At 52.4% G+C, this 22,808-nt stretch overlaps 9 protein-coding genes across 9 annotated transcripts; 5 read left to right on the top strand and 4 right to left on the bottom strand.

The window, feature by feature from the left end:
- Positions 1-117: 117 nt before the first annotated feature.
- On the top strand, positions 118-1,063 carry N0V89_007272 (uncharacterized protein; the record flags this gene model as incomplete). The annotated part of the gene is made up of 2 exons (XM_056216037.1): positions 118-144; positions 194-1,063. 2 exons carry the CDS (start codon positions 118-120, stop codon positions 1,061-1,063), a joined length of 897 nt encoding a protein of 298 aa, XP_056070284.1.
- Positions 1,064-2,591: 1,528 nt separating this feature from the next.
- Positions 2,592-3,453, top strand: N0V89_007273 (uncharacterized protein; the record flags this gene model as incomplete). The annotated part of the gene is made up of 3 exons (XM_056216038.1): positions 2,592-3,194; positions 3,243-3,334; positions 3,384-3,453. The coding sequence occupies 3 exons, from the start codon at positions 2,592-2,594 to the stop codon at positions 3,451-3,453; spliced, it is 765 nt and encodes a 254-aa protein (XP_056070285.1).
- A 1,251-nt stretch (positions 3,454-4,704) lies between these two features.
- Positions 4,705-6,815, top strand: N0V89_007274 (uncharacterized protein; the record flags this gene model as incomplete). Its single annotated transcript, XM_056216039.1, has 6 exons — positions 4,705-4,812; positions 4,865-5,349; positions 5,441-5,447; positions 5,549-6,233; positions 6,302-6,504; positions 6,564-6,815. 6 exons carry the CDS (start codon positions 4,705-4,707, stop codon positions 6,813-6,815), a joined length of 1,740 nt encoding a protein of 579 aa, XP_056070286.1.
- Positions 6,816-7,899: 1,084 nt separating this feature from the next.
- Positions 7,900-9,003, bottom strand: SHO1 (Transmembrane osmosensor; the record flags this gene model as incomplete). Its single annotated transcript, XM_056216040.1, has 4 exons — positions 7,900-8,418; positions 8,468-8,590; positions 8,641-8,808; positions 8,866-9,003. 4 exons carry the CDS (start codon positions 9,001-9,003, stop codon positions 7,900-7,902), a joined length of 948 nt encoding a protein of 315 aa, XP_056070287.1.
- A 1,944-nt stretch (positions 9,004-10,947) lies between these two features.
- On the bottom strand, positions 10,948-11,602 carry N0V89_007276 (uncharacterized protein; the record flags this gene model as incomplete). The annotated part of the gene is made up of 2 exons (XM_056216041.1): positions 10,948-11,354; positions 11,404-11,602. 2 exons carry the CDS (start codon positions 11,600-11,602, stop codon positions 10,948-10,950), a joined length of 606 nt encoding a protein of 201 aa, XP_056070288.1.
- A 298-nt stretch (positions 11,603-11,900) lies between these two features.
- N0V89_007277 (uncharacterized protein) lies at positions 11,901-13,609 on the top strand (the record flags this gene model as incomplete). Its single annotated transcript, XM_056216042.1, has 5 exons — positions 11,901-11,986; positions 12,036-12,115; positions 12,166-12,520; positions 12,568-12,796; positions 12,851-13,609. 5 exons carry the CDS (start codon positions 11,901-11,903, stop codon positions 13,607-13,609), a joined length of 1,509 nt encoding a protein of 502 aa, XP_056070289.1.
- A 447-nt stretch (positions 13,610-14,056) lies between these two features.
- MRPS16 (37S ribosomal protein S16, mitochondrial) lies at positions 14,057-14,611 on the bottom strand (the record flags this gene model as incomplete). Its single annotated transcript, XM_056216043.1, has 2 exons — positions 14,057-14,366; positions 14,535-14,611. The coding sequence occupies 2 exons, from the start codon at positions 14,609-14,611 to the stop codon at positions 14,057-14,059; spliced, it is 387 nt and encodes a 128-aa protein (XP_056070290.1).
- A 380-nt stretch (positions 14,612-14,991) lies between these two features.
- Positions 14,992-15,839, top strand: N0V89_007279 (uncharacterized protein; the record flags this gene model as incomplete). The annotated part of the gene is made up of 3 exons (XM_056216044.1): positions 14,992-15,003; positions 15,057-15,165; positions 15,250-15,839. 3 exons carry the CDS (start codon positions 14,992-14,994, stop codon positions 15,837-15,839), a joined length of 711 nt encoding a protein of 236 aa, XP_056070291.1.
- Positions 15,840-18,913: 3,074 nt separating this feature from the next.
- N0V89_007280 (uncharacterized protein) lies at positions 18,914-20,899 on the bottom strand (the record flags this gene model as incomplete). The annotated part of the gene is made up of 1 exon (XM_056216045.1): positions 18,914-20,899. One exon carries the CDS (start codon positions 20,897-20,899, stop codon positions 18,914-18,916), a length of 1,986 nt encoding a protein of 661 aa, XP_056070292.1.
- Between the last annotated feature and the right edge of the window lie 1,909 nt (positions 20,900-22,808).

Consider the following 22,808-nt stretch of genomic DNA (forward strand, 5'->3'; position numbering starts at 1 on the left):
AGACTGAACGCGAATTGACAGCTGTTGCAGCCGGATGGAAAAGTCATGACAGGCCAGATGTATGTGGAGAGACTGGAGCCCCCGACCCAATCAAAGCAACAATATCCTCTCGTCTTCATGGCAGGCGGATCACAGACAGGAGCCGTAAGATCCCCAATCTCGAGTCCCGCGCTGTTCAGCTGACCGGGCATAGAACTGGTTGAACACCCCAGATGGACGTACAGGCTGGGCGTCGTACTTCCTCAGCCTAGGGTACACAGTCTATCTGACTGATCAGCCACAGCGAGGTCGCTCACCTTGGGTTCCTAGCGACGGTACTTTGTCCATCAGTAACGTGACCTTCGTACAGACCTACTTTACATCCGGAGAAAAATTCAACCTGTGGCCGCAGGCTCGTCTTCATTCCCAGTGGCCAGGCGCAGGTGAACCAGGGGACGCCACATTTGACGCTTTCTTTGCTGGTGAGATCCAACAGCAAACCAACACCACCAAGGCTACCGCGAACAACGTCAACGCCTTTGTAGCTCTGCTCGATAAGATTGGCGACGCCATTCTGATAACACACTCGCAAGCCGGTCCGTACGGGTGGGGCGTCGGCGACCAGCGTCCAGAAAGGGTGAAAGGTGTTATAGCCATAGAACCCGAAGGTCCCCCATTCGAGAACCAGATCATCAGAACTGGACCAGCTCGGCCATACGGAATAGCGACTCTGCCATTGACATACGACCCTCCGGTCACGGATGTTGCCACAGAGTTGCCCACTAGGCGCATTAATTCGACTCGAAGCGATCGCAGCGATTGCATTGTACAGCAAGACCCTGCCAGGCATTTAATTAATTTAGCGAGATTTCCTGTTCTGCTGTACGTAACGGAAGCCAGCTACCATGCATGCTACGATTATTGTACTCTGGCTTTCATGGAACAAGCTGGCATGCAGGTTGACTATCTCGACTTGTCCGAGGTCAAGATCCATGGTAACGCGCACTTTAGTTTCATGGAGAAGAACAATCTCCAGATCGCTCCTTTGCTGGATGCTTGGCTGCAGAAAGTCGTATTTGCGTAGACGGAAGCTTTGTGTCGTTCTTGGGTGTTTCTTCCATTGAAAACAGATTTTTAAGCAATACATCTCAAAGTCGGAAGCATATCAGGGATAATCTTTTACTGTAGACTGAAGTATATTAAAACTGGCTTGAATGAAGCGCTTACCCGTGCCTATAGCTGATCACCAGGACATTTGGGTACCGCTCGAGTAGATGAGCTCCGTCGTTTTGAGGGTCGAAGACTTCGGTCATCTTTCGGAAGTGATCTAGGCCTCTTTATCGTGAACACAATTCTCTGCCGCATCATCAATCGAAGCTTTGTCCATGCCTTAGCTTCGGAGGCTAATCCAATGTACAGGACGTTTGCTGAGAATTTTGAGCTACGATCGACATACAAGGGACACTTCACCATTATCGAGTTGACAGGAAGTACAGCAGGCACCATAACTAGCAGAGAGCGCTCAGAATTTAGTCCGGAAGACCACAGATTTAGCTTCTTGTCAAACGCAAATGTTGAGGCTCATTCTGAGGTTATTCAGACAATTCTGAAGGTGGATTTCTCGTTTCGTGTTCGTTGAACAAAATTTTCAATCGTTGCAACCCTACGCTTGGTGACGGTAGAGGTGGGTCCGGAAATCGTCGTCCAGATGTCGTACGATCTTCGGTGGGAAGTACCTGTAGGAGATGCCTCTTACAGTAAGCCCACCAATCTAGTAGCTGTTTCGATTGTCTCGCAGCTCGTACCGGACACCCAGCGTGTACCACCTTTCGGGAATTCATTGCCGCGAGAGTTTCGAAAATGTTTTCTGAACACCTTCTACCCACCGAACTAGGCTAGCTTAGCTAGGTACGAAAGACCTGGCCAGGATACGCAGTAGGCGATCTTAGGCTTCCAAGAGCGCCCATCGATGCGAAGTACTCTAGTGCCAGGTCGTGCCGTCATTGTAGCTGCTGCGTTTTGGTCGATCGCATGATGTTTTCGGTGCTAGGAGGTTTCTTCGGTCTTAAATTAGACCCTGGTGTACTGGATTGAGGCTGAAACCCCCCATACGAGAAGAGCACGCTTTAGCTAAGGTCGCCGACGAACTCCACTCAGTACGAACGAGATCCAAATTCACGAGGTCATTGGTTGGGCTGTGAATAGCTTCAAGCCCCTGGTAGGTCAGAATGGTGGTTTTTAGCCTCCACATTACGAGATCCAAATCTCCGGAAGCCTCGTATTTAATCACGTGGCACGTCGGACCTCCGCAATGGATGCTCAACACAAGAATACGACAACCAAGACGACAAAAGGGGCTCCACCTTTGTTTGAACATACAGCAAAGTCGGCGAAGTGTAAACCGCGGTTCGCTTTGGATACGAATCACGAGAAGTACATGCCTTCGTATGCGGCGTTTCCATCTGGGCCCCGAAATCGTCCTCCACGATGACTATAAAGTCAGCGGCAACACCATTATGAATCGATCGTCATCCAGCAGCTCAGCCAAACTTCCCAGCCTTTGAACTTGCAAACACACTTCTTGAATATCTTCCGGATAACGTTCCACCAACATGCAGCTTCTCAACTCTGTGTTCTTGATCTCCTTGCTCTCCACGGGCCTTGTGAGCGCCCTCGCTCCTCGCTCATCCGTAGACGGCCCTTGCACTGGCTCCGGTGGAGCTCCTGGTGTCTGCATCTCTACTTCTTCTTGCTCGAGTGGGGGCGGCTCGTTCATTTCAAACGCTTGCCCAGGCACTGCCGACAACATCAAGTGCTGCGTCAAGCCAAAGTGCGCCTCCGGCGGAAGTTGCAAGTGGACATCCCAGTGTGGTGGCACCACTCAGTCTGGGCTCTGCCCTGGCCCGGCCAACTTTAAGTGCTGCATACCTTCAAGTGGAACAGGAAACCTTCCAGGCCTGGACTCTGTCCAGACCAGGAATGCGCGTGCAATCATTGCTCGGGCCAAGGGCGACTTTTCTGCCAGCCAGGAGAAGCAGGCTTGCTACATCGCTATCACTACAGCTTTCCAGGAGTCCGGTATCCGCATCCTCGCCAACTCCGATTATCCGGCGTCCTTGAACTACCCTCACGATGGCGTTGGTCACGACCATGACTCTGTCGGTATTTTCCAACAGCGACCTTCATGGGGAAGCACGAAAGACAGGATGAATGCGGTATGGTGTCAGCATCCAGTAAAGGGAACGTTGTGCTGACCGCGATAGGATCTGAGTGCGCACTTCTTCTTCAACGCTCTCAAGAGGGTCAGCAACTGGCCGAGCCTTCCAATCGGAACGGCCGCCCAAAAAGTTCAGGTGTAAGTCAGTCAATCGCGCGCAAGTGGACAGCATGCTAACTGTCATCAGCTCTGCATTCCCAGATGCTTACAACAAACATATTACGGCGGCGAAGAGCGTCTGCAACGCCGGCTGGTAAAGGATTCGGTAGATGTGGACGGCGGGGGAGGTAAGGCATGACTAGATGCGGGTTGTTGAATTGTTGCCGGCTTTGTGGTGTTGCTTCCCGAACTTGTATCTTTTCGATGAAGTTATCCGCAGTTCGTGTGGAATAGATTGAATTTCGTGTTGCTCTTGCGCTCGTCCGATGGGCTTGTGATTCACCTTAATTTCCACGGGTGCTTTTGCCTAAAACATGGCCAAACAAGCCAGAAGGCATATGTTGTCGAAGAAGTCGCCTGTCCGTGAGCGCCAAGTTTAGGAACATCTCGATGACGTAATCAGGGGACAACTACAAACGTACTGACAACTCCTTCTCTTACGACTTGCCTCCATCACACCTTGTCATATCCAGGCCAGGCTCTTTTGACACGGCTTGGATCGATAGATTCTTGTTCAATGTGATGACATTGAACTTCTGGCGTACTCACAATGTTGTGCCGTCGCGATACATGCCCAGGTGGCGTCCGTACCTACCTATGGTAGATAGGGAGAGACAACACGTGTTTGGCTGACTTCCTGGACTGCACCGAACATTCCAGAACGTCCTCAAGAGCAGCTAATTTATCGAGGCTGACCGCGGGTATCGCCAATCGCCCCGCGTGTCATGTCTTAGACAGCCATGTTCAAAGCACACACCCACGAACCTTTCAGGCGGCCATATTCCCTGTGTATTCAGACCCCCATCTGGAACGTTGGGCATTAGGCCACGAAGCATGGATGCCTGACCATTCAGAGAACATCATTGTTCATGAGTTCTCGGATAGTAATGCATCGATCATGCCTTTGCGCGTATTCCTGATGTGGAGTCGTCCCAAAACGCGCCTCAATATAGTTCGCTAGGGCGTGCATAACTCCCCTGTACATGCCACCACATAACCCATTGACAATTACCACAACTTCTTTGTTCGATGACTACAACGTATCGCTAAATTTCTTCAGCCTCTACCTACAAACGCATAGCTTTCAGGTATGCTGGGGAGAATGCGGCACAGCAGGTCCTAGATGCAACGCACAGGCACTAGCCTCCGAGTCTCGGTCTTCAAGTGACCTTGCTGTCTGACAATTTGCTATAAGCACCACCCACCGTAACTTCGCCGAGCTGGTGTGTCTGATAGTGGAACAATTAAGACGTCCGAGCTCATTGGACCGCGGGATCGGACGCCAACCGCTGTTCCTCCACCCTCTATATGTTCAACTCTGTTGCTCACACACCCTGTAAGGGTACACTATGAATCTGTGGCACTTTTTAGTTGGCTTTCTCGCTCAGGTCTCCCAGTCCCAATTCACCAGTAAAGTCTCCCAGGCCATCCCAGGAGCAATCATCTCATACAAAGAAGTGAGTCCTTCCGCCCTCTTTCTATGATGGTATGCTTACTCATCCTTTCAAGACCATTGCATGCAGCTCTACCTCGACCGTTGTCTCCTACAGCGGCTATGTCCGCTGGAATAGCATCGTTGTTCCTGGGGCAGCTTACAACACTTCGACATTCTTCTGGTTCTTCCCCGCACGAAATCCTGCTGGAGCAAACCTTGCACTGTACCTCGCCGGTGGTCCTGGCGAAGCTTCTAGTTTCGCTGCACTGACCGAGAACGGTCCTTGTGTTGCTCAAAAAGATGGAAACACCGCTATCCCCAACCCGTTTTCTTTCAATCAGAACGCCCATGTGCTATATGTGGATCAGCCGAATCAAGTTGGCTTCAGCTACGATGAGATTGTAGACGGGGTATTCAATGTGTTTGGGGGGCAGGCTGGGTCAGGAGCTATCGAAGTGGGCGCTACGAGGTCAAACATGACGAACATCAAGGGGAAGTTTCCGAGCCAGAATCCGGATACAACGGCGAGAACCTCGACGATGGCTGCGAAAAGTATGTGGTACTTCTTGCAGGTTTTCTTTGCCGAGTAAGTTCCCTTACGACAAGAATCACAGGCGCTACGGAAACCTGAACATTGCCAACGTACGTAGTTTTGGTGTTGATTATGGCGATAAATACAGCGTTAGTATATGGGGCAACTCGGTAAGTGGTACTATTGGCTTTTCATTCGAACACGTCCACCTAACCTCGTTGAACAGTATGGCGGCATGTACGTGGCGACCTTGGCGACCTACATCCTTCGCACCAATTTGAAACTTCCTGTCAAGGCAGGTGCGACATTCAAGGACATTTTCATTCCTTCAGTCGGTATCACAAACGGCTGTATCGACATCGAAGCTCAAGGCTCAGCCTATGCAAGCCTCCCCTATAATAACACGTACAACAATGCGAACGGCACCCCTTTCCGACTTTACTCCAAGGCCCAGTACGACGCGATTGTGCGCACTTCCAAAGGACCAGGTGGATGTTTCGATCAAGTACAGGAGTGCCGCAAGCTGAGAGCTGCCAATGACCCAAGAGACGAAGGCAAGGATGAAGCCACGAATACAGCATGTGTGACTGCGGCTGGTATTTGCAACAAATCTCTCCTCGGTCCTTTCTTCAGCACCGCAGTAGCCCGCAGCCAGTTCGATATTGGCTTGAATCCAGCAAATCCGAACCCACCAACATATGCAGCTTCGTTCTTGAACAAGCCTAGCACTAGGGATAGCTTGGGAGTGCCAGCTGGGCTCAACTACACTCTCTACTCTAGCACGGTCTTTAATAACTTCTATGGTGGTACTGGTGATCCTATGAGGAAGGGTAGCGATGACTTGATGTACTTGTTAAACCAAGACACACGAGTTGCCATGATCTACGGCGACCGAGACTGGAGATGCAATTGTAAGCCTGGATACCCTCTTCTTCCCCAATTTTTGCCCTTCTCAAACAAAGCTCACGAACAGCCATAGGGCTCGGCGCCGAAAATCTTACACTGTCCCTGCCCTGGTCGCCCTACCCCTCTTCTACCGGCCGCTTCACTTCCAGCGGCTACGTCCCGTTTCAACTCCCGTCATCCACCCGCCCAACCGCAGTAACACGCCAACATACGCTGCTCTCCTTCACGCGTGTCTTCGACGCCGGTCACGCAGTCAGTTGGTACCAGCCCGCAACTGTACGTTCCCATTGCTCTCTCTCCCCGACCCTTTAGCTCTATAGGATTGACATCAACAGGTCCAAGCGATATTCAACCGCGTAATCCGCGACCTCGACGTCGCCACAGGAATCGATCCGGGCTCCCGCACCATCACGAAAGGCAAACCGGACAGCTGGAGCTGGCGATCTGTACTACCTGCTCCTCCATCTACTGTGGAATGTAGTCTGTGGAATGTAGCAAGTTCGTGTACGCAGGCACAAGTAGGAGCACTGGAGGCGGGGACTGCGAAGGTGGATGGAGGGTGGAGGGTTGTGTGGCCGGTAAAGTGAGGGAAAGGAGTCGTATTTATATTGGATGGATGTGCCTTTAGAACGCTAAGAATGGACTTCCGAAGATATGGTACGTAATAGTTAGTAAGGTATCTTTGTTGGTGGAACGCCTTCTGTACGCTTGCCATTGCAACCTCCTAGGAACTGGGATGAAGTAGTATTATCATTTCTACCAAAGTGATGTTACACGATAGTCTCGGTCTGTACGAGTCATGGCATGAGCATGTTGGCATGGATCAGCGATGCTATCGGACGATATCGAGATATCAAGTCCTTGATGTGAGTAGCTGGGGAAGGCACGTTGGGCATCAGGACCTGAAGGCCCGATTTCGATATCAATCTTTCGCCTATGCAGCTTCCTGTGCAGCCAATTGGTCGATCCTAACTCACATGCTGTTCCAAGCTCTCGGCCTGCTGCTTCGTACCGTCGCACGCTAGAAGTGTAGACAGATTCAGCCCTCGTACCAAGTTCGGCACCATCAACTCCGGTCCCGTATACTGAAGCAGCCAAACGCGAATTTAGTTGTACTGCATTGCGTCGACTCATGAATATGTTGCAAATGGTTGCTTCGGATGGATCTGCTTTCACAGTACAAATATTGCAAAAGATAGTAGCGACAGAGCGCCCAATGCGCTGCAGAGGGGATCAGGATCAGAGTACAAAACATTTCAAATTCAGTCTTCAGAATTATGTATATCCTTTCTCCGTCCGGGTATCGTGCAAGTAGGCAGGGATCTCGCTTCTCGCGCGCAGCAACACGGGGGCGTGGCCAAACGGCCTTCAGACTTCCAGTGCCAACTCCAACTCCAGTCCCAATTCCAACAGATGAACTTCCTTCTTTCTCCCCTTCACAAGCTCCAAGCACAGCCTCCCTACTTAGTACATGGTTCCAGAATAGTATTTAACGGCTCTCCCCGCCCGCATCTGGCCTTGCAGGACTTACAGAACGTCAGCTAGGGATGGCCAACGGATGCAGAAGGACAAAAATCTCGGTGACGCAAGGAAATGGTCATGACAATAAGCGGCTCGTAACATCGCAACACGCTTTCAGAGAAACGAAAAAAGTTGAAGGAAACCAGCCTTCTACAGCAGAATGAGGTAATTGCTAGGCGCAATCCCCGTCTCGCCATTGGGCTTCTTCGCCTGCCACCACCGCCCGCTAACGTCCGAGACTTCGAGGATGTCATGCTTCTGGAAGGAAATCTCGTTCGCGTCGTCGGGATTCGCCTCGTAACTGTAGATGGCCTTCGCGCGGTAGGGGTACTCGACGCTCTGCTCTTGTTGCGGCTGATCGACGTCGTTGGTCGGCGTCTGGCCCATGCCTCCGCCGAAGCGTGGGATTGACGAGCCGCGGGCGTCGGCGCCGACAGGGCCGCCGGGGTAGCCGGATACGGGGGAGGAGGTTTCGAAGCCGTTGAGCTGCGCGGAGGTATAGAGTTGGGGCTGGTTCGGGGCAAGCGAGGATTGCTGGGGTGCGCCGTAGTTGTTGGACATTTGGCGGGAGGAGCGCGAGGCGGGGTGCTCTTTGTGGAGGGCGTAAGAGTCGACAAAGGTGCGGTGGCTGGCTTGCGGTTGCGAGCCGTAGTAGAAGACCCATACGATCTGGGCTAGTCAGTATGCTTGATTCTTTATAGTTGGAAATAAGACGTACCGCGATCATGGAGAGCAGGATGAAACCCGCTGCGGCAGCCTCGTTGGCGGCCACGGGCGAGTATACGAGGGCATTCACGGCAGACGAGGAGAGGACGATGCCAGCGGCCGTGAAACCGACAATCTGTGTCAATTAGAATACATGGTGGGTCTGAAAGCTGTGATTCTGCTCACCGCGACGTGGTAGGTCCGCTCCGAGTCCGAGGCCACTGTCACCGCAACGCCCACAATGCTAAACAGCATATACACCAGCGTCCACCAGGCAAACGGCGGCACGCGTTCCTTGGGGTCCGGACGGACGGCCGATAATATGGAGCTCACGAAGGCAATGATCCAGGCGAGCTGCCGTGTGTTAGTCTACTGGCGGTGCTCAGCCGCACGCAGAAAGTAAATACTGACAGAGCCAATGGAGATGGTGGCCAGCGCAAAAGGGTCACCGAAGATGCGGCCGAGCGAGAACGAGGTGCGCCCGCCGTGGCCGTAACCGTTTTCCATCTTGTTCAGCGAGGGCGAGCCGTAGGAGCCGTACGTGGGCATAGAGTATGGTGATTAGGTGGGAGGAAAGAGCGTGGATGCCGACTTAAGACCAGGACTCGACTCGCGAGCGCGGCGGTGCGTAAGGCTGCGGAGGGCGTTCGTTGCAGGATGCGATGTGCGGTGTGTGAGGTGTGATAAGGCAGCGCACGATGTCGATGGGCGGTGCTGGGGCACTAGCGGAGTTGTCGACGGCTATGGGCGGCGCAGAGCCAGAGGAGCAGTCGCAGCGCTCTCACGGCGTGTCGATGGAGCCTACGATATGGATTACTTGGGCGTGAGTGAGTGTCGGCGGACGAGGAGCGTTAGAAGTGCTCGAGTGGTGGCTGCTCCGGTTTCAGCACGCCCACTAATCCGCAACGACGTTTCCTCGCTCGGGATTATTGGCCCACGGACGCACAAGGAGACAGACACGCCCAGGCCCAGATTAGCAGCACGTCAGCCGTCGCCCGCAAGGATCCATCACCGTCCAACAAAGCCAGATCGGCTTCAGGAACCACAAATGCGCGCGCCAGCAATGCGCCCGATCGGTGCTGCTGCGTCAAAAGTGGGAATGGACCATTAGCCGGCGCCCACCGCCCGCTTTCACAGTCCAAATTGCGGCCTCATTCTGGTTCATACGCGTCTCCTAGTGGCGGCGTGCCTGGCTAAATTGGCCTCCGCAGACGTTGACCCTCATCTCATGCGGCTTGCCATGCGCTAGCCACCGTCGGAGGAGACCCCTACTACACGAACTTTAAGCACTTTTGCTGCTCTCGCGAGACGTCGATCTGCTGTGCGTGTACCACTTTCAACAATGCGCGCGCTTCGGCATGTGAGTGACACTGCTGCTGCTACACTGCACACTACACACGTTGGCCGCCTGGACGTCAATCCCGGAACTGTAAACTCGGGGTACGGCCAATCCTTTACAGCGTGGCCGTGTCCACGCCTGCACGTTGGAGCAGCGGTCGTCGCATGGCAGTACGCTGCACCCACGTGAGAAAGAAATAGTTCTGCGGAAGTGTGTCTCCGCATGCACGTCGCTGCGGGATGCGATAGCATGCCATTGTGCCTGAGACGAGGATGAAACAGGCACCGACTGAGACGGAGAGCTTCCCACCACATCACACATCGTCACCGACGCCTTGATGTAGCGGCGCTTAACATGAGTACTACAGCAGTGCCTTGTTTTACTGCTCGTTTGCTCGCTCGTGAAGCAGTCCATCCCGTCACCATTGCGACTCGACAGCTTCCTTCGCCGCAACTCGTGACTCTGGCAAGCAAAAACATGGCACCTTGTCGTCATATCATCGTCTCTTCCCCGCAGTCAGTTGTTCCAGGATTTCTATATGAGGTAATATGGATATGCTCGCGCTCCGCATCCGATGCGCTGCAGGGGTGCGCGTCTTCCCTGCCCCTAAGGCTTGAAAGCAGCGTAACTCTTACAAACCGAGTCGCTTCAGGAAACCAAATTCTGATATTAAAATACTCGTTATCGAGTCAGGATGCTGATACCTGCGAATTTCGCTTATTCCTTGTCTTCATACCAAACCCCCATTTCCCAAAAAGCCGCAGTCCACTTCGTAGAGGTCCTGAACAACAGCCCCTTTGAGCAACATCGTTCATAGAAGTCTTGAGAAGGCGAGAGTAGACCCAGACTCTGCGAGCATCAGAGCCAAGCTGTCGCACGGTACGCAAGGCGTTAGGCCTCAATCTAATGCCACGCTGCTCTTCTCTTGAGCAGACCGCAAGCCTGGCTGGCGTGAAACGGCTGCCATCTGTCAGCATCCCGCAGCACGTCCAACGCGACGTCCTTACTGCATTGTGATGGCGGAACAAAGCATATCCGCCCTTCCCTTCCCATCATCGAAGTAGACTGGATTCGCGGGACCTGCTCCTTTGCCACGAGGTTTGTGACATGTGTCTCCTGTCAAACGTAGCAGAAACATCCACCTCATTTCCACCTCATAGCTCATCCTCCTCTTCCTGACGCTTCTTGAACTCAATGCGCGCAACATTCTTCTGGACGTTCTGCAGCCGGCCTTGCCACTCTGTCCAGCAGCGAGCAGCGCCGAGGAACTGTACCTGCTTCACACGCTGCACGAGTAGACCATTTTTCTTCCTAAGCAGTGATATCTGCAGCGCCTGTTGCAGGTGGCGGTCCTCAGCTTCGGCGATGCGAGGCAGGAGCTTCGCGAGCTTGGTAAAGCCGTCAGTTGAAGGTATTTGCTGGTCATCCAATGCCTTGAGCTGCGATGCGGTAGTAGCGAATTGAGGCGCGCGCTCGACGACTACGACGGCTTTTTCCTCGGTGTCGAGACCTGCATCTTCCGTCTCTTGTTCTAGCTTCAGGACGTCCTTGTGCTTGCTCACTGCCAGCTGTTAGCCCAAATTTTCTCCTTCATAACAGCAAATACGTACCTAGCTCTTGCGCATCGCTGAGCAGGGTCGTTTTGGCCGACAGCTCCTGCAACGACTTCTCGATTTTGTGTATGCGCTCAGGCACTGTCTTAGGTTTCTCCTCGCCCTCCCTCTTGTTGCCCAAGATGTACTCCAATCGGGTCAGGCGCGACTCCAGCAGCGCAAATGTGAACAGAACCGCCTCCTCATACTCGTCCATGGCGTCCTAGTGTGTCCGGGGAAATGTTTATTCGATGTTTACTGGACGCGTTCCTGGCGGATAACCGCGGTGAGCACTGGCGCAGCTCGTTCCTTGGCGGGGTCCATGGCGCCCCAACGTCAGTGAGCACGAGCGCATCTCCGCAGCGCTCGTGCCTGCTCGGCGTTCCTTTAATTCAATTCACAACTCCGCGACACCGAAGAGCCGACCCAAGAGCACGCTGCTCATCCGACCTGCACCGATACGCGCTGCTACCGCATGATTGCGCGACTGAGTAGACGCAGGCTTCCTGGGCAGCATGGCTTCATATTCGGCCATCGGTCCTGAGCAGCCGAACGATACGGACCCCATGTCTTCAAGCACTGGCTCTCTACGAGGGCGGAGGTGAGATATACTTTCAGATGGGATGGGAAGGTTTTGCTGACTGGCGCAGGCGCGGAAGGGGAAAGACTTTAACGGGACATCACGGCCAGGCAACGTGGATATCGAGCGTCATCAACTTGGTCAATACCAGTAGGTCCAGCTTCACCAGCGCGTGACCATGGGAGTCTAACGAACGGCAGTCCTCGGCGCTGGCTTGCTTGCGATGCCCTCGGCGCTCTCGAAAATGGGCATATTCCTGGGAATCTTCGTTATTGCGTGGGCTGGCTTGACCGCTGGCTTTGGCCTTTATCTCCAGACGCGATGCGCACGATACATAGACCGCGGCAATGTCTCGTTCGCAGCTCTTTCACAGCTCACATACCCGAACCTGTCTATTCTCTTTGACGCTGCGATTGCAGTAAAATGTTTCGGCGTGGCTGTGAGCTACCTCATTATTATCGGGGACCTGATGCCCAGAGTAGTCGAGGGATTTTCGCCCCAGGCTGGGGAGATATCATTCTTGGTAGACAGGCAGTTCTGGATAACCGTGTTCATGTGGGTATATCTTCAAGCGTTCATCTTATTTGGGCTAACGTATACAGGCTCATCGTTATCCCACTTTCGTTTCTTCGGCGCCTGGATTCGCTCAAATATACGAGCGTTATTGCTCTTTTCTCAATTGCATATCTCGTAATTCTGGTGGTCGCACACTACATCAAGGGCGATACACTGGCTGAACGTGGACGCGTTAGAGTGTTCCAGTGGTCTGGTCCTGTCTCTGCACTCGCTGCCTTCCCCGTAATAGTATTTGCATATACTTGCCATCAGAATGTAAGTTTCTTTCTTGAGAGAGAGACATTTGAATATCTATACTGATCCTGAAAGATGTTCTCCATCCTGAACGAAATCTCAAACAACTCTCATTTCCGCACCACATCCGTGATTTTTGCCTCCATCGGTTCCGCCTGCGCCCTGTACATCTTGACCGGCATCACGGGCTACCTCTCCTATGGCGACAACATCACAGGCAACATCGTAAACATGTACCCCGCCGCCGCAGCCTCAACCATCGGCCGTCTCGCCATTGTAATCCTGGTCATGTTCTCCTACCCGCTCCAGATTCACCCTTGCCGCGCCAGCATTGACGCATGCCTCAAATGGCGCCCGCGCCGCCGAGCCCAAGGTGAAGACAGCCCCAGCAGACACAACCTGATCGCGGGTGCCCCTACCCCACGCCACGGGGGCAAGCCCAAGGAGATGGGCGACCTCCGCTTCGCAATCATCTCCACGGTGCTCATCATCCTCTCCTTCATCACCGCCATGACCGTCTCCTCGCTCGAAAAGGTCCTTGCGTACGTTGGGTCTACTGGGTCTACCACTATCTCATTCATCCTCCCCGGATTATTCTACTACAAGATCTCGGATCCGGACTCGGCGCACCATCAGAAATTGGTTAAGGATGAAGATGACGAGGATCAGTTCGACAGCGCGGATGCGGAGGGATACGTAATGAGCGATGCGCACAGGAGTAGGAATTGGAGAAGGGGCCTGCTGAGGCAGTTGAGTCTTGCGCTCGCTATTTACGGCGCGTGTGTGATGGTGACCTGCTTGGTGACGAATACCTTTCTGGTGGCTGCGCACTGAGCGAACAGGCTGATGGCCATGTTTTCTGTTTGGGTACTTGCAGCGGCATTTCAAGGCGTTGGGTCGTAATCGGCTTAGAGGGGAATCTGGTACATGGCCCGGCATCGCATCTCTACGGCCTCAGAAGAAAGAAAGCTAGATTAACCTGTTTGTACATTTGGAATGTACACTATGCTACATATCGCATCTACGATTGAATATCTGCAATCTTCCTTTCTGTCTCTTGGTCTTGAGCTTGAACGCCTGGTATATGCAATACAGTAAATGTACATCGCATTTGCGAGCTTCCACTGCCGATGCGTCTCTGTCCGATGCGGTGGGAATTCCAGCATGGTGTCGAACATCCTCTAATCAGAGATCGTATTCACATCCTCCTCTTAAAACGAGCCCTCCTTCTCCATCCGCTGACCAATTCGGCGATTCGCTGATTGTACCATCTTTCGTCCCCTACGCCTCCACCTTCTCCTGCCCAGCGCCCGTCGTAGGAGTAATTAAACTCTTCGCCGCCGTCTCCGCCTTCACAACCTTCCCCTGGATCTGGCCCACCCTAAACTGCGGCTCCAGGATTCCCACCATGCTCAGCAGCCGCCACGCCGTATCGCTCGGCTGCGCGCCCACGCCTACCCAGTACCGTGCGCGCGAAACGTCGAGTTTGATGTCTTTCCACGGCCGGCCGTGGGTGTCACCTGGTCGGGGCGCTTTTGGGGTAGGGTCGTACGTCCCGAGGACTTCGAGGGGGCGGGAGTTGCGCGCTGTTCTAATTCCCATACTATCAGCGTTGGATACAACTTTGGATCAGGCAGAGAAAGCGCATAGGTAATCGGTGGACTGCGACTTGTGCATGTGCCATTGGAGACTAAATGGAGAGAGATGCGATGCATTGCATTTGGGGGGGGGGGCATTGGGAACGCTGGGATGGGCGTACCGGGCGTGAGCGACAACAATGTTGTAGAAAGGCGAGTGCTTCTTGCCGAAGCGGGCGAGCCGTATGCGAAGGACCATTGTGGGCTGTGGATGGCTGATGGGCGAGGTCCTCGCGTGGAGGCTGAGGTTGAAGCGGAGGGTAACTTTTTGGGCCGAAGAAAAGCCGGTCTCGGTCGTCGAAGGCACGTGATTGGTCCATCCCATGTTTGACCACGCTGAATAGTATTGATTGTAATTCTGTTTAGGAAGAGTGATCGGAATAATCCTATGCGTCTTGAGGGCACTTGTAAGGTTTCAGTGACTCGCTTTGTGAGGTTATGGCTGCGACGACCTTCTTGGGGCGTTGGCGATGCGGTGATGTAATTGCATCACCTCACCTCTTCACTTGAACTTCCGACATACTCTACAAACCTACAACATCGCAGACGTGATTGCGGAACGCGGTTTTATCTACAAACATGGCTCTTAGGGTACGTTTTCTCAGGACCACAAGATAGATGGAAACCTATTCTAATCTATCCAGACACTCTCAGCAAAGAGCGCTGCGGCACTCGACCAGGAGCTCATGTCGACGGGTGCATTTTCAATTGATCAACTCATGGAACTCGCCGGAATTTCCGTCTCACAAGCTGGTATGTTTCACGTGCTGTTGCTGTTTGACAACTTTCAAGCCATTTTTGATTGTTAAGCATACACCTGTACTAACACCAACGCAGTCTTCAAACTCCAGCCTCTCAACAAAGGCAAGAGAATACTAGTTGCCTGCGGGCCCGGCAATAACGGAGGCGACGGCCTTGTCGCAGCCCGCCACCTATTCCACTACGGGTACCAGCCGACCATCTACTACCCCAAGCAATCTAAAAGCGACCTCTACCAGCGCCTCAAGACGCAGCTTGAAGACCTCAAGGTTCCCTTCACGGACGACTTTCCTTCCGCTCTTAAGTCTACTGATCACATTGTCGATGCTATATTTGGCTTCTCTTTCTCGGGCGAGGTGCGTGAGCCGTTCCCTAAGGTGATCGAGGCATTGAGAGACACGAAGCTCCCGGTGCTGGCGGTGGACTCGCCTAGTAGCTGGAACATTGAAGACGGACCGCCAAGTGAGGGACCGGGAAAGGGATTTATGCCCGAGGCGTTGATCAGCTTGACTGCGCCGAAGCCGCTGGTGAAGTGGTTTAAGGGACGGCATTTCTTGGGCGGGAGATTCTTGAGCCCAGCGGTGGCGGAGAAGTATGACCTGGATATCCCGAAGTACGAGGGGCTCGATCAGGTGGTTGAAGTTCCAGTTGAGGGTGGAACATTGTGAACGCGAGGTCGTGATGTAAGTGGGCTTGCGAAGTTTGAGTTCTCGTGGGATCTGCTCTTTCCATGACATGCTGGGAACAGATATAGACTCACAACCTTACAAGCACACGTGGACAATGTGATTTGTCTCAGAGAGCAAAGTCGCTCGCCAAAAAGGCAGTCAAATCTCGTATCGAACATGATGAAAGGCAAGAGCTACTATGGGCGCTTGGAACATGGGAGAGTGAATTCCCATTCAGGAACTAAGGTTTGAGTCGATGTGATGCCAGCAAAGACGCAGAGAAAATGGCCAGGGAGACTCAAGATCATTACTCTCACTTATTACCATTTGTTTGTGAGCCCCAGCCGACGTCCGCAGAATCATAGTATAGGAAGACGATCATTGATTCTCAACACATTTCAACTATACCACAGAATCATGCGGCGCGCGCTTTCTTTCTGACCGTCCCACGCTGCTGACTTCACTCGACCCAGTATCCGACGCATCATCAAGCTTGATCCCCTTCTCTCCGTGCTCATCCTCTCTCGAGACCCCCGTCTTCCTAGCAATCATATTCCTCCCCACGATCGCATACCTCGACAACACGAACAAAGCAACCATGCCCCCAGCATAACCCAGAATATGCAGGACTATACTCCAATTCCCGTGTGCGGGATTCATCCACTCATACACATAAAACCCTTGCGTCTCACGCGTGAGATACGCAAGACCAAGGTACCCGGACAGAACTAGCAGGACAATAGAGAGATGGTTCCATGGTTGCGGCTCGGTAGCTGTTAGGATGATCTCGACAAAGGCAAAGACGCTGTTCAACCCGTGAACGCTGATGTTGATCCATTGTTCGAACCTCCCGGTGGGCCAGCCCGAGTTCATCGTGCCCCAGAACACGATGGTGACTAAGAACGGAAAGCTAGTCACAGTGGAATAGTAAAGACTATGCAGGAGCTGCAGTGGTCGAGGCCAGCTGTGGAGCCATGTGCATCCGCAGAAGGCGTACATAAACGTGTGTATGCTGGAGACGAGGAAGTAGAAGCCCTATGATTTGATATACGATATCAGCGTGTGTCGTGCATGAAATTTGTACAGTTTTACATACGAGAGACCAGAAGGTGAGGTATGTGAAGAAGCTGAACGACTGACCGATGGCGGTGTCGCTCTGGTGGACGGTGTATGAGTCGATGTTGACGTCCTTGAGGCTGATGGTCGCTGTCTTACTGGCAAGCCAAGCATAGCATGTGGTGATTGTGGTGAAGCTGTAGATGCAGAGTATAGCGCGAATACAGCCTAGGACGACTGGCGAGAGGAAGTGCGAGCGAACGAATGAATAGGAGGAATCGAAACCGGATTGAGGTACTCCCCATGCTTCATAGGTGAAAAGCTTCATGCTGACAAGGACTGTAGTCGATGATTGAACGCAGATAGGACCGCTTTGTATTTGAAACGAGCTGGTCGGCAGTGTATGCTGTTGTCCGAGCTAGGTGTCTGACTGTAGCTCTTCCTCGCATCAGAAGGACGGATATGTCGTTTTAAAAGCTGATTGCGCGATCGCTGACCGAGTCTACACCAAGCCCCATCACTCATCAGCACATCTTACGAACGCAAATACAGAAAATTCTATCTCAGCAGCGCCTCCAACGCCGCAGGCCTACGAATTCACACGATGGGCGTATCTTGACCATTCCGCTCCACACAGTCCCTTTGGCGACGGGGTTGCAGCCGTCGTCACTCGCACCGCACGCCAGCTCAAGCCTTCTCCCGCGCGGTGCGCGCAGAACGATTGCAGCGAACTCACGGTGCCCAGCACGTGGAGAGTTTCGCGAGCAGTAGCGCATTCGGGGCACGCGAGGGCGTGATGTAGTTTATCACGGATATTTGTCTGCGATTCGATGGTTAGAACAAGTGAATTTATTCAGCTTGGGCCAATGGTGTTGGCAAAGATAGGTCGCTGTAAGGGGCAAGTGTCAGACTCGATTAGGAAAGGCGGGTGAGCTATGCGAGGGCCTGGAGGCAGCCTCGTCGATTTTCAGCCGCATGACGATGTGGGTCAGAGGAGTAATTGACACGCAGAAGCGAAGGAAAGGAGACGAGTTCTTTTTGTAGAAGAAAAGCGAACGTTGCTGCGTGCTTGTTGAATTTAGACATAAGACTACTGTGCTAGGCTTTCGTGGCACTTGGAGCTGCCGATCATAACCCTAAACAAAGCGTAATTCATAGGAAGTGCATTGTGGTTTTAAGATCTTGTTTCATACTTTGGCAAGGTCCTGCTGGCGTGTCCTTTGAGGCTTTTCGAGGCTTCTTACTTCCTCTCAAAGATCGTTGCAGTGACAATTTGTACATGGTTCAGCATTTAGAATATTTTGAATGTCCTAATGGCTGGTCCAACCTGCATAAGGTTCTTCTCAGTGATTGTTACTCATTTGCCGATGGAGCTTGCCCGTGAGGTAAGATGCGGACCCCCGCACCCTCACATTTGAGACCTGTTGAACGATCGACCATCCACTATTGCATATCTCGTTTGAATGCACGACTGCCCAATCAGAATCTAACCACGCTGTCCTTGTTGCAAAATCCCCCAGATCTCGGGCACGTGCCCTGTTCGGTAGACCTCTTCGACGTCGCAACTCACGAAGCTGCGTTTCGGCCCTGGGTGACGATGTCGCGGTACCTATTGGCCATGTTTTCATCCAGCTGTCACAGAAATCTATGCTTCATCACGGCTATCTTTCGCTCCTATTTTTGTCCTTGATCACGATTTGATTCCAGCATGCAGCTTACACAAAAATGGATGACAGCACCGGTGTTCAATCGTCCAACGTCGTCATCGGCAAGGATTCCGTTCTCATTGACACTCCGCTCAGATCAAGCCGCTCATGCAATGATCGCACATGCTCCGCATGGTGTCAAGTACGACACAGGTAGTTAGAGTTCCCACATAACCTAAATTTTTCCCACCATGCACGCTCTTACCATACCGTCTTCTGTTCCACCGGGACCGCTTCACACCATCCACAATGAAAGTAAACAATCGGACTTTTGCCTTAGAAGTACAGAGTTTCCTCTGACTTATGTTATATCTAAACTACCAACATCATCAATACCGCAAGACCCATTAAATTCCACAGATGCGGCAGCATTGCTTCTTTTGGCGCTATGGAGGAGTTCTGGGGCGCTTCCTCCGTGGCCGAACTTGGCCCACTGTTGGTCTCTGAGTCGGTTGAATCCGCAAGACTGGGAGCTATCAACGTATTCCGTGATGCTGTCGTGCTATCAGAGTGGTCATCTGATGTAGGAGACAATTGAACTCGCTGATCATCTACCCAAACCACACCGTCTGAATCTACAACTACTTTATGGCCATTTACAAAGATCTCGGGATCGCCTGGTTGGATGGTATGCGCGTTGTTGATCACGACCGTGCCATCAGCGAGCACGACAATAGACATCCCGGCAACAGTAAATGATGATTGCACGACTGCAGTAGGGGAGAGCGTGAGTGTTTCCCCATCGATGGTTAATGTAGGATCAGTCACACTAAGTGTTTGCAAGGGCTGGCCCAAGTCTGGGTCTCCCACAATAATGACACCGGGTTGCCCAGGGTCGGTGAAGACGGGTTTACCGTTGACGATACCGACTGGCTGTAGCGTCGAGTCTCCACTGACGATAATCGCACCGCTTGTGGGGTTCACAGATATTGTGATTCCAGAAATGACAATGGGATCGCTTCCGGCTGTGAGAGTTTGTGCGCCACTAGGTGTGTTGGGGTCTATGATGACAATAGTCCCTGCTTGAGATGGATCTGTGTTGATGATGCTGTTGCCAATAGTGGCTATTGGTGTAGGGCCTGCCGGCGAATTGATGATTGGCTGAGGCCAATTAGATGGGTCTTGTGGTGGTGATGGTGTCTCAATCACTGGATCGGCATTAGTCGGGAGCGCATCGTTCGAACTTGGATTTTTTGGTGAAGGATCGTTCGGACGAGAGATACCTGGCCCAGGATCATTTGGATCATTCGGATTAGGATCGGCTGGAACACCTGGATCATTGGGAGCCGGTCTTGATGTAGGTAGCGAAATTGTAGAGGTAAACCTAATGGTGCTTGGAGGTTGCGTGATAGGGATTGCGGTAGGACTCGCTCCCGTGGTCAGTGTTTGACCTGGCGTAGGGGGATCGGATGGGCGAGGTTCAGAAGGCGTACTACTGGTAAGGAAGTTGGGCACGGATGCGAGCGCAATGGGGGGATCTGGAACGCCATCGAATTGTGGAACGCAGCTCGCCCACTCCGGATCCTGGGCGCGCACTTGTGGAGGGACAGCCAACCCAGGAAAGTAATAGGACGTGATTATATCCGTGCATCCACTTTGGCATCGCGGTATGCATTGATATGCAGAAGCCGGTATTTCACCGACCAGATCTTCAAAATTGAAGGGTTTCGCAGTGGCGCCAATAACTAAGCCATATGGTCGTGTAGGATTGAATCTCCAATCGCAGATTGAAGATACATCACTGGATGAAATCTCAACTAGGCGCCCGGAGTAAGTTCCACCCACGCTGACTAAATGCCGAGCGAGTTGATTGTCGAGTTCGCACCATTTGTAGGCCGAAACTTTGTCGTATCGAACGTAAGCTTTGTCGTACCAATACGTGGTTGAATTGATTATTGTGGAAGCATGCGGATAAGAGAATATCGGTACAGAGTAGCTATTGAACCCTGGGCTAGTATTTGCACACAGATCTCGGCTAGTGGAAGGTGGGGGGAAGTAGAGAAGTTCGACGCTATTGGCTCCTACGGTGCATTGTGCTGTTGCGCATTGACTTTGGATAGTCTTTCCTTCAGGTTGAGAGCAGTTTCCAACATCAGGTCCGAAGGGTCTTTCGACCTGGTCCTGATTCCATGTCAAGACTTGTCGGCCTCCCGGAGTAAGAGTTATTTCTCCATAGAGATTAACTCCGCCGGATATGGTGTAAATACCCTGTTCGGCACCGTACTCTTCTCCATGAACGGTCAACGTCGGATAAGCCCCTGGTGGAGCTGTGAGTGGCGTCACTTTATCGTTGATCATAATGGAGGTTGGTGGTGAGGCTAATGAAACCGTAAGGATATTGCTTGTAGTCCATGCGTCATTACTGCTGGCGAGGGAGGACCCGAACAAGGACCATGCAGCAGAGCATTCATCAGCATTACGAATGGAGCATGATGGAGCAGGTGGGAAGTTTTCCCCAGTTGGCCAGGTATAGTCCACTGTTAAAAATGATCCAACAGTTAAGATGGGAGTCGGCAGAAGTACAGTCGCGTTGGCGGCCTCATCCTCCGAGTCAAAGCGAGGTAATCCATCGCAAAGAACAGAATAAGTGCTATTTGGAGAAGGTTCAGGTACACTAGACTCGATGGTCGACGTGTACGTGACGGTTTTGGTGACGATTATCGCATGAGCTCGCGACCACGACCATGTCATCGAGCTGTACGACCAATATGCTGGCCAGCATTGCGTCGCATTGTTCAGGTCTGAGTTCATCAGCATTGCTAAGCGCGAGCACTCGTAGTTGGCTTACCTGTGCCGTTGAAGTATGGGTTGCTCGTCGTGCTAAGGTTCGAGGTGGAAAAAGCGAATAAATTTGCGGTGCCTGTGATCGTGGGATCGGGAGAAGTGACAGGAGGGACATCGGATCGCGATGGCGATACCGATATGCTGTTAATGGGAAGGTCGCTGCTCATATGAGGAGTTGCAATGCCCCATGTTGTATTTCCTGCGATCGAAAGTGACGTGCTGTTCGCGCTTGCGGCACCTACTGCCGGTTAGCCTTCCGATTCGTCGACGCGGTGAAGACCTCTAACTCGACCGACCTCCCGTTGCCAGAGCGAGCGTTCGCACGAAGGGCTCCATCGCGAGGTTCTTCGCAGACTTGCAACCCTAGAAAGGAGCATCCAGACCTCTTTTGTTCAGCGTTCTGCCAATTCTTCTACAACTGGGACACGTTCCGGTTCTAGAAATCAGCCGGGCCCTGCGCGCCATACTCAACCCCCAACATTGGCACTAACGTGCCCAGACACAAGGCTCAACATACGTTCATTAGATATGCGATGCAGTGGCATCTGGGCGCTGAGCTGTAGATGGTGGGGGGCGGCCGCTCATGCTCGAATCATACGCGTTTAATAAAGGAGCGTCCAGTCGTGTTCAAAACGACGAGACCGGAGCCGACAGTCCGACAGGGATACCACCCTGACTGAGAGAAAAATCCTCATTTCCTTCCCACCACAGCCCTTTTTGAGTGTTTCACAAACTCTACGCCAGCCATGTCGTGCTACCACCGCAATGCCGTGCGAACCACCTTGGCCCCAACGCTGAGGAATATATTCATTGGCTGCAACGACATCATGGAGGCTTCCAATACTTGGCGTTGACCCGGATAGGCAACATCTGTGTCGTCAGATGCCGGGCTGAAAGCTATGAGTTATTCTCATCGGTTGGGAGTGACTGCGGTAAGAAAGGTTTTGGCCTTCTAAGACAATTGGGCTAGTGTATGTATACTTTTTACCCAAAGATGCCTTGCGTCCGGGCTGATTTATGCTCCGGCTCTAGGTGTCTTCATCGGGCACATGGCGTTCCTTTTATCTTATATGAATGGTTCTTTGATGTAGTATAAACCATATCTACATGTACAGGTTGTCCCACGATATCGCTACTAGCTTTCGAGCAATCAATAACGCCCTCCAGTTTGGATCGCCATAATAGCGCCAATAGATGCTTCTACAAACATGCTCTAGAGTAAAACCCCCTGTTTAGAAAATTCCGGAAGAACATCTCCACAGCCTTGGATAGAGCGGAGATGTCTTCCCGCCCCTACAGGGCCTCCGTGTCAATTCCCTGCAAACAGACGGCAGATATTTTGCGGTTGTATAATGTCAGCGCAATCGATTATACAAAGTAGGGGCTCTCATTGAATGTCACGTGAGTATATAGAGGTCCGTCC

This window comes from Didymosphaeria variabile (assembly GCF_027946475.1).
Source record: "Didymosphaeria variabile strain IMI 356815 chromosome Unknown scaffold_5, whole genome shotgun sequence".
NCBI classification, from domain to species: domain Eukaryota; kingdom Fungi; phylum Ascomycota; class Dothideomycetes; order Pleosporales; family Didymosphaeriaceae; genus Didymosphaeria; species Didymosphaeria variabile.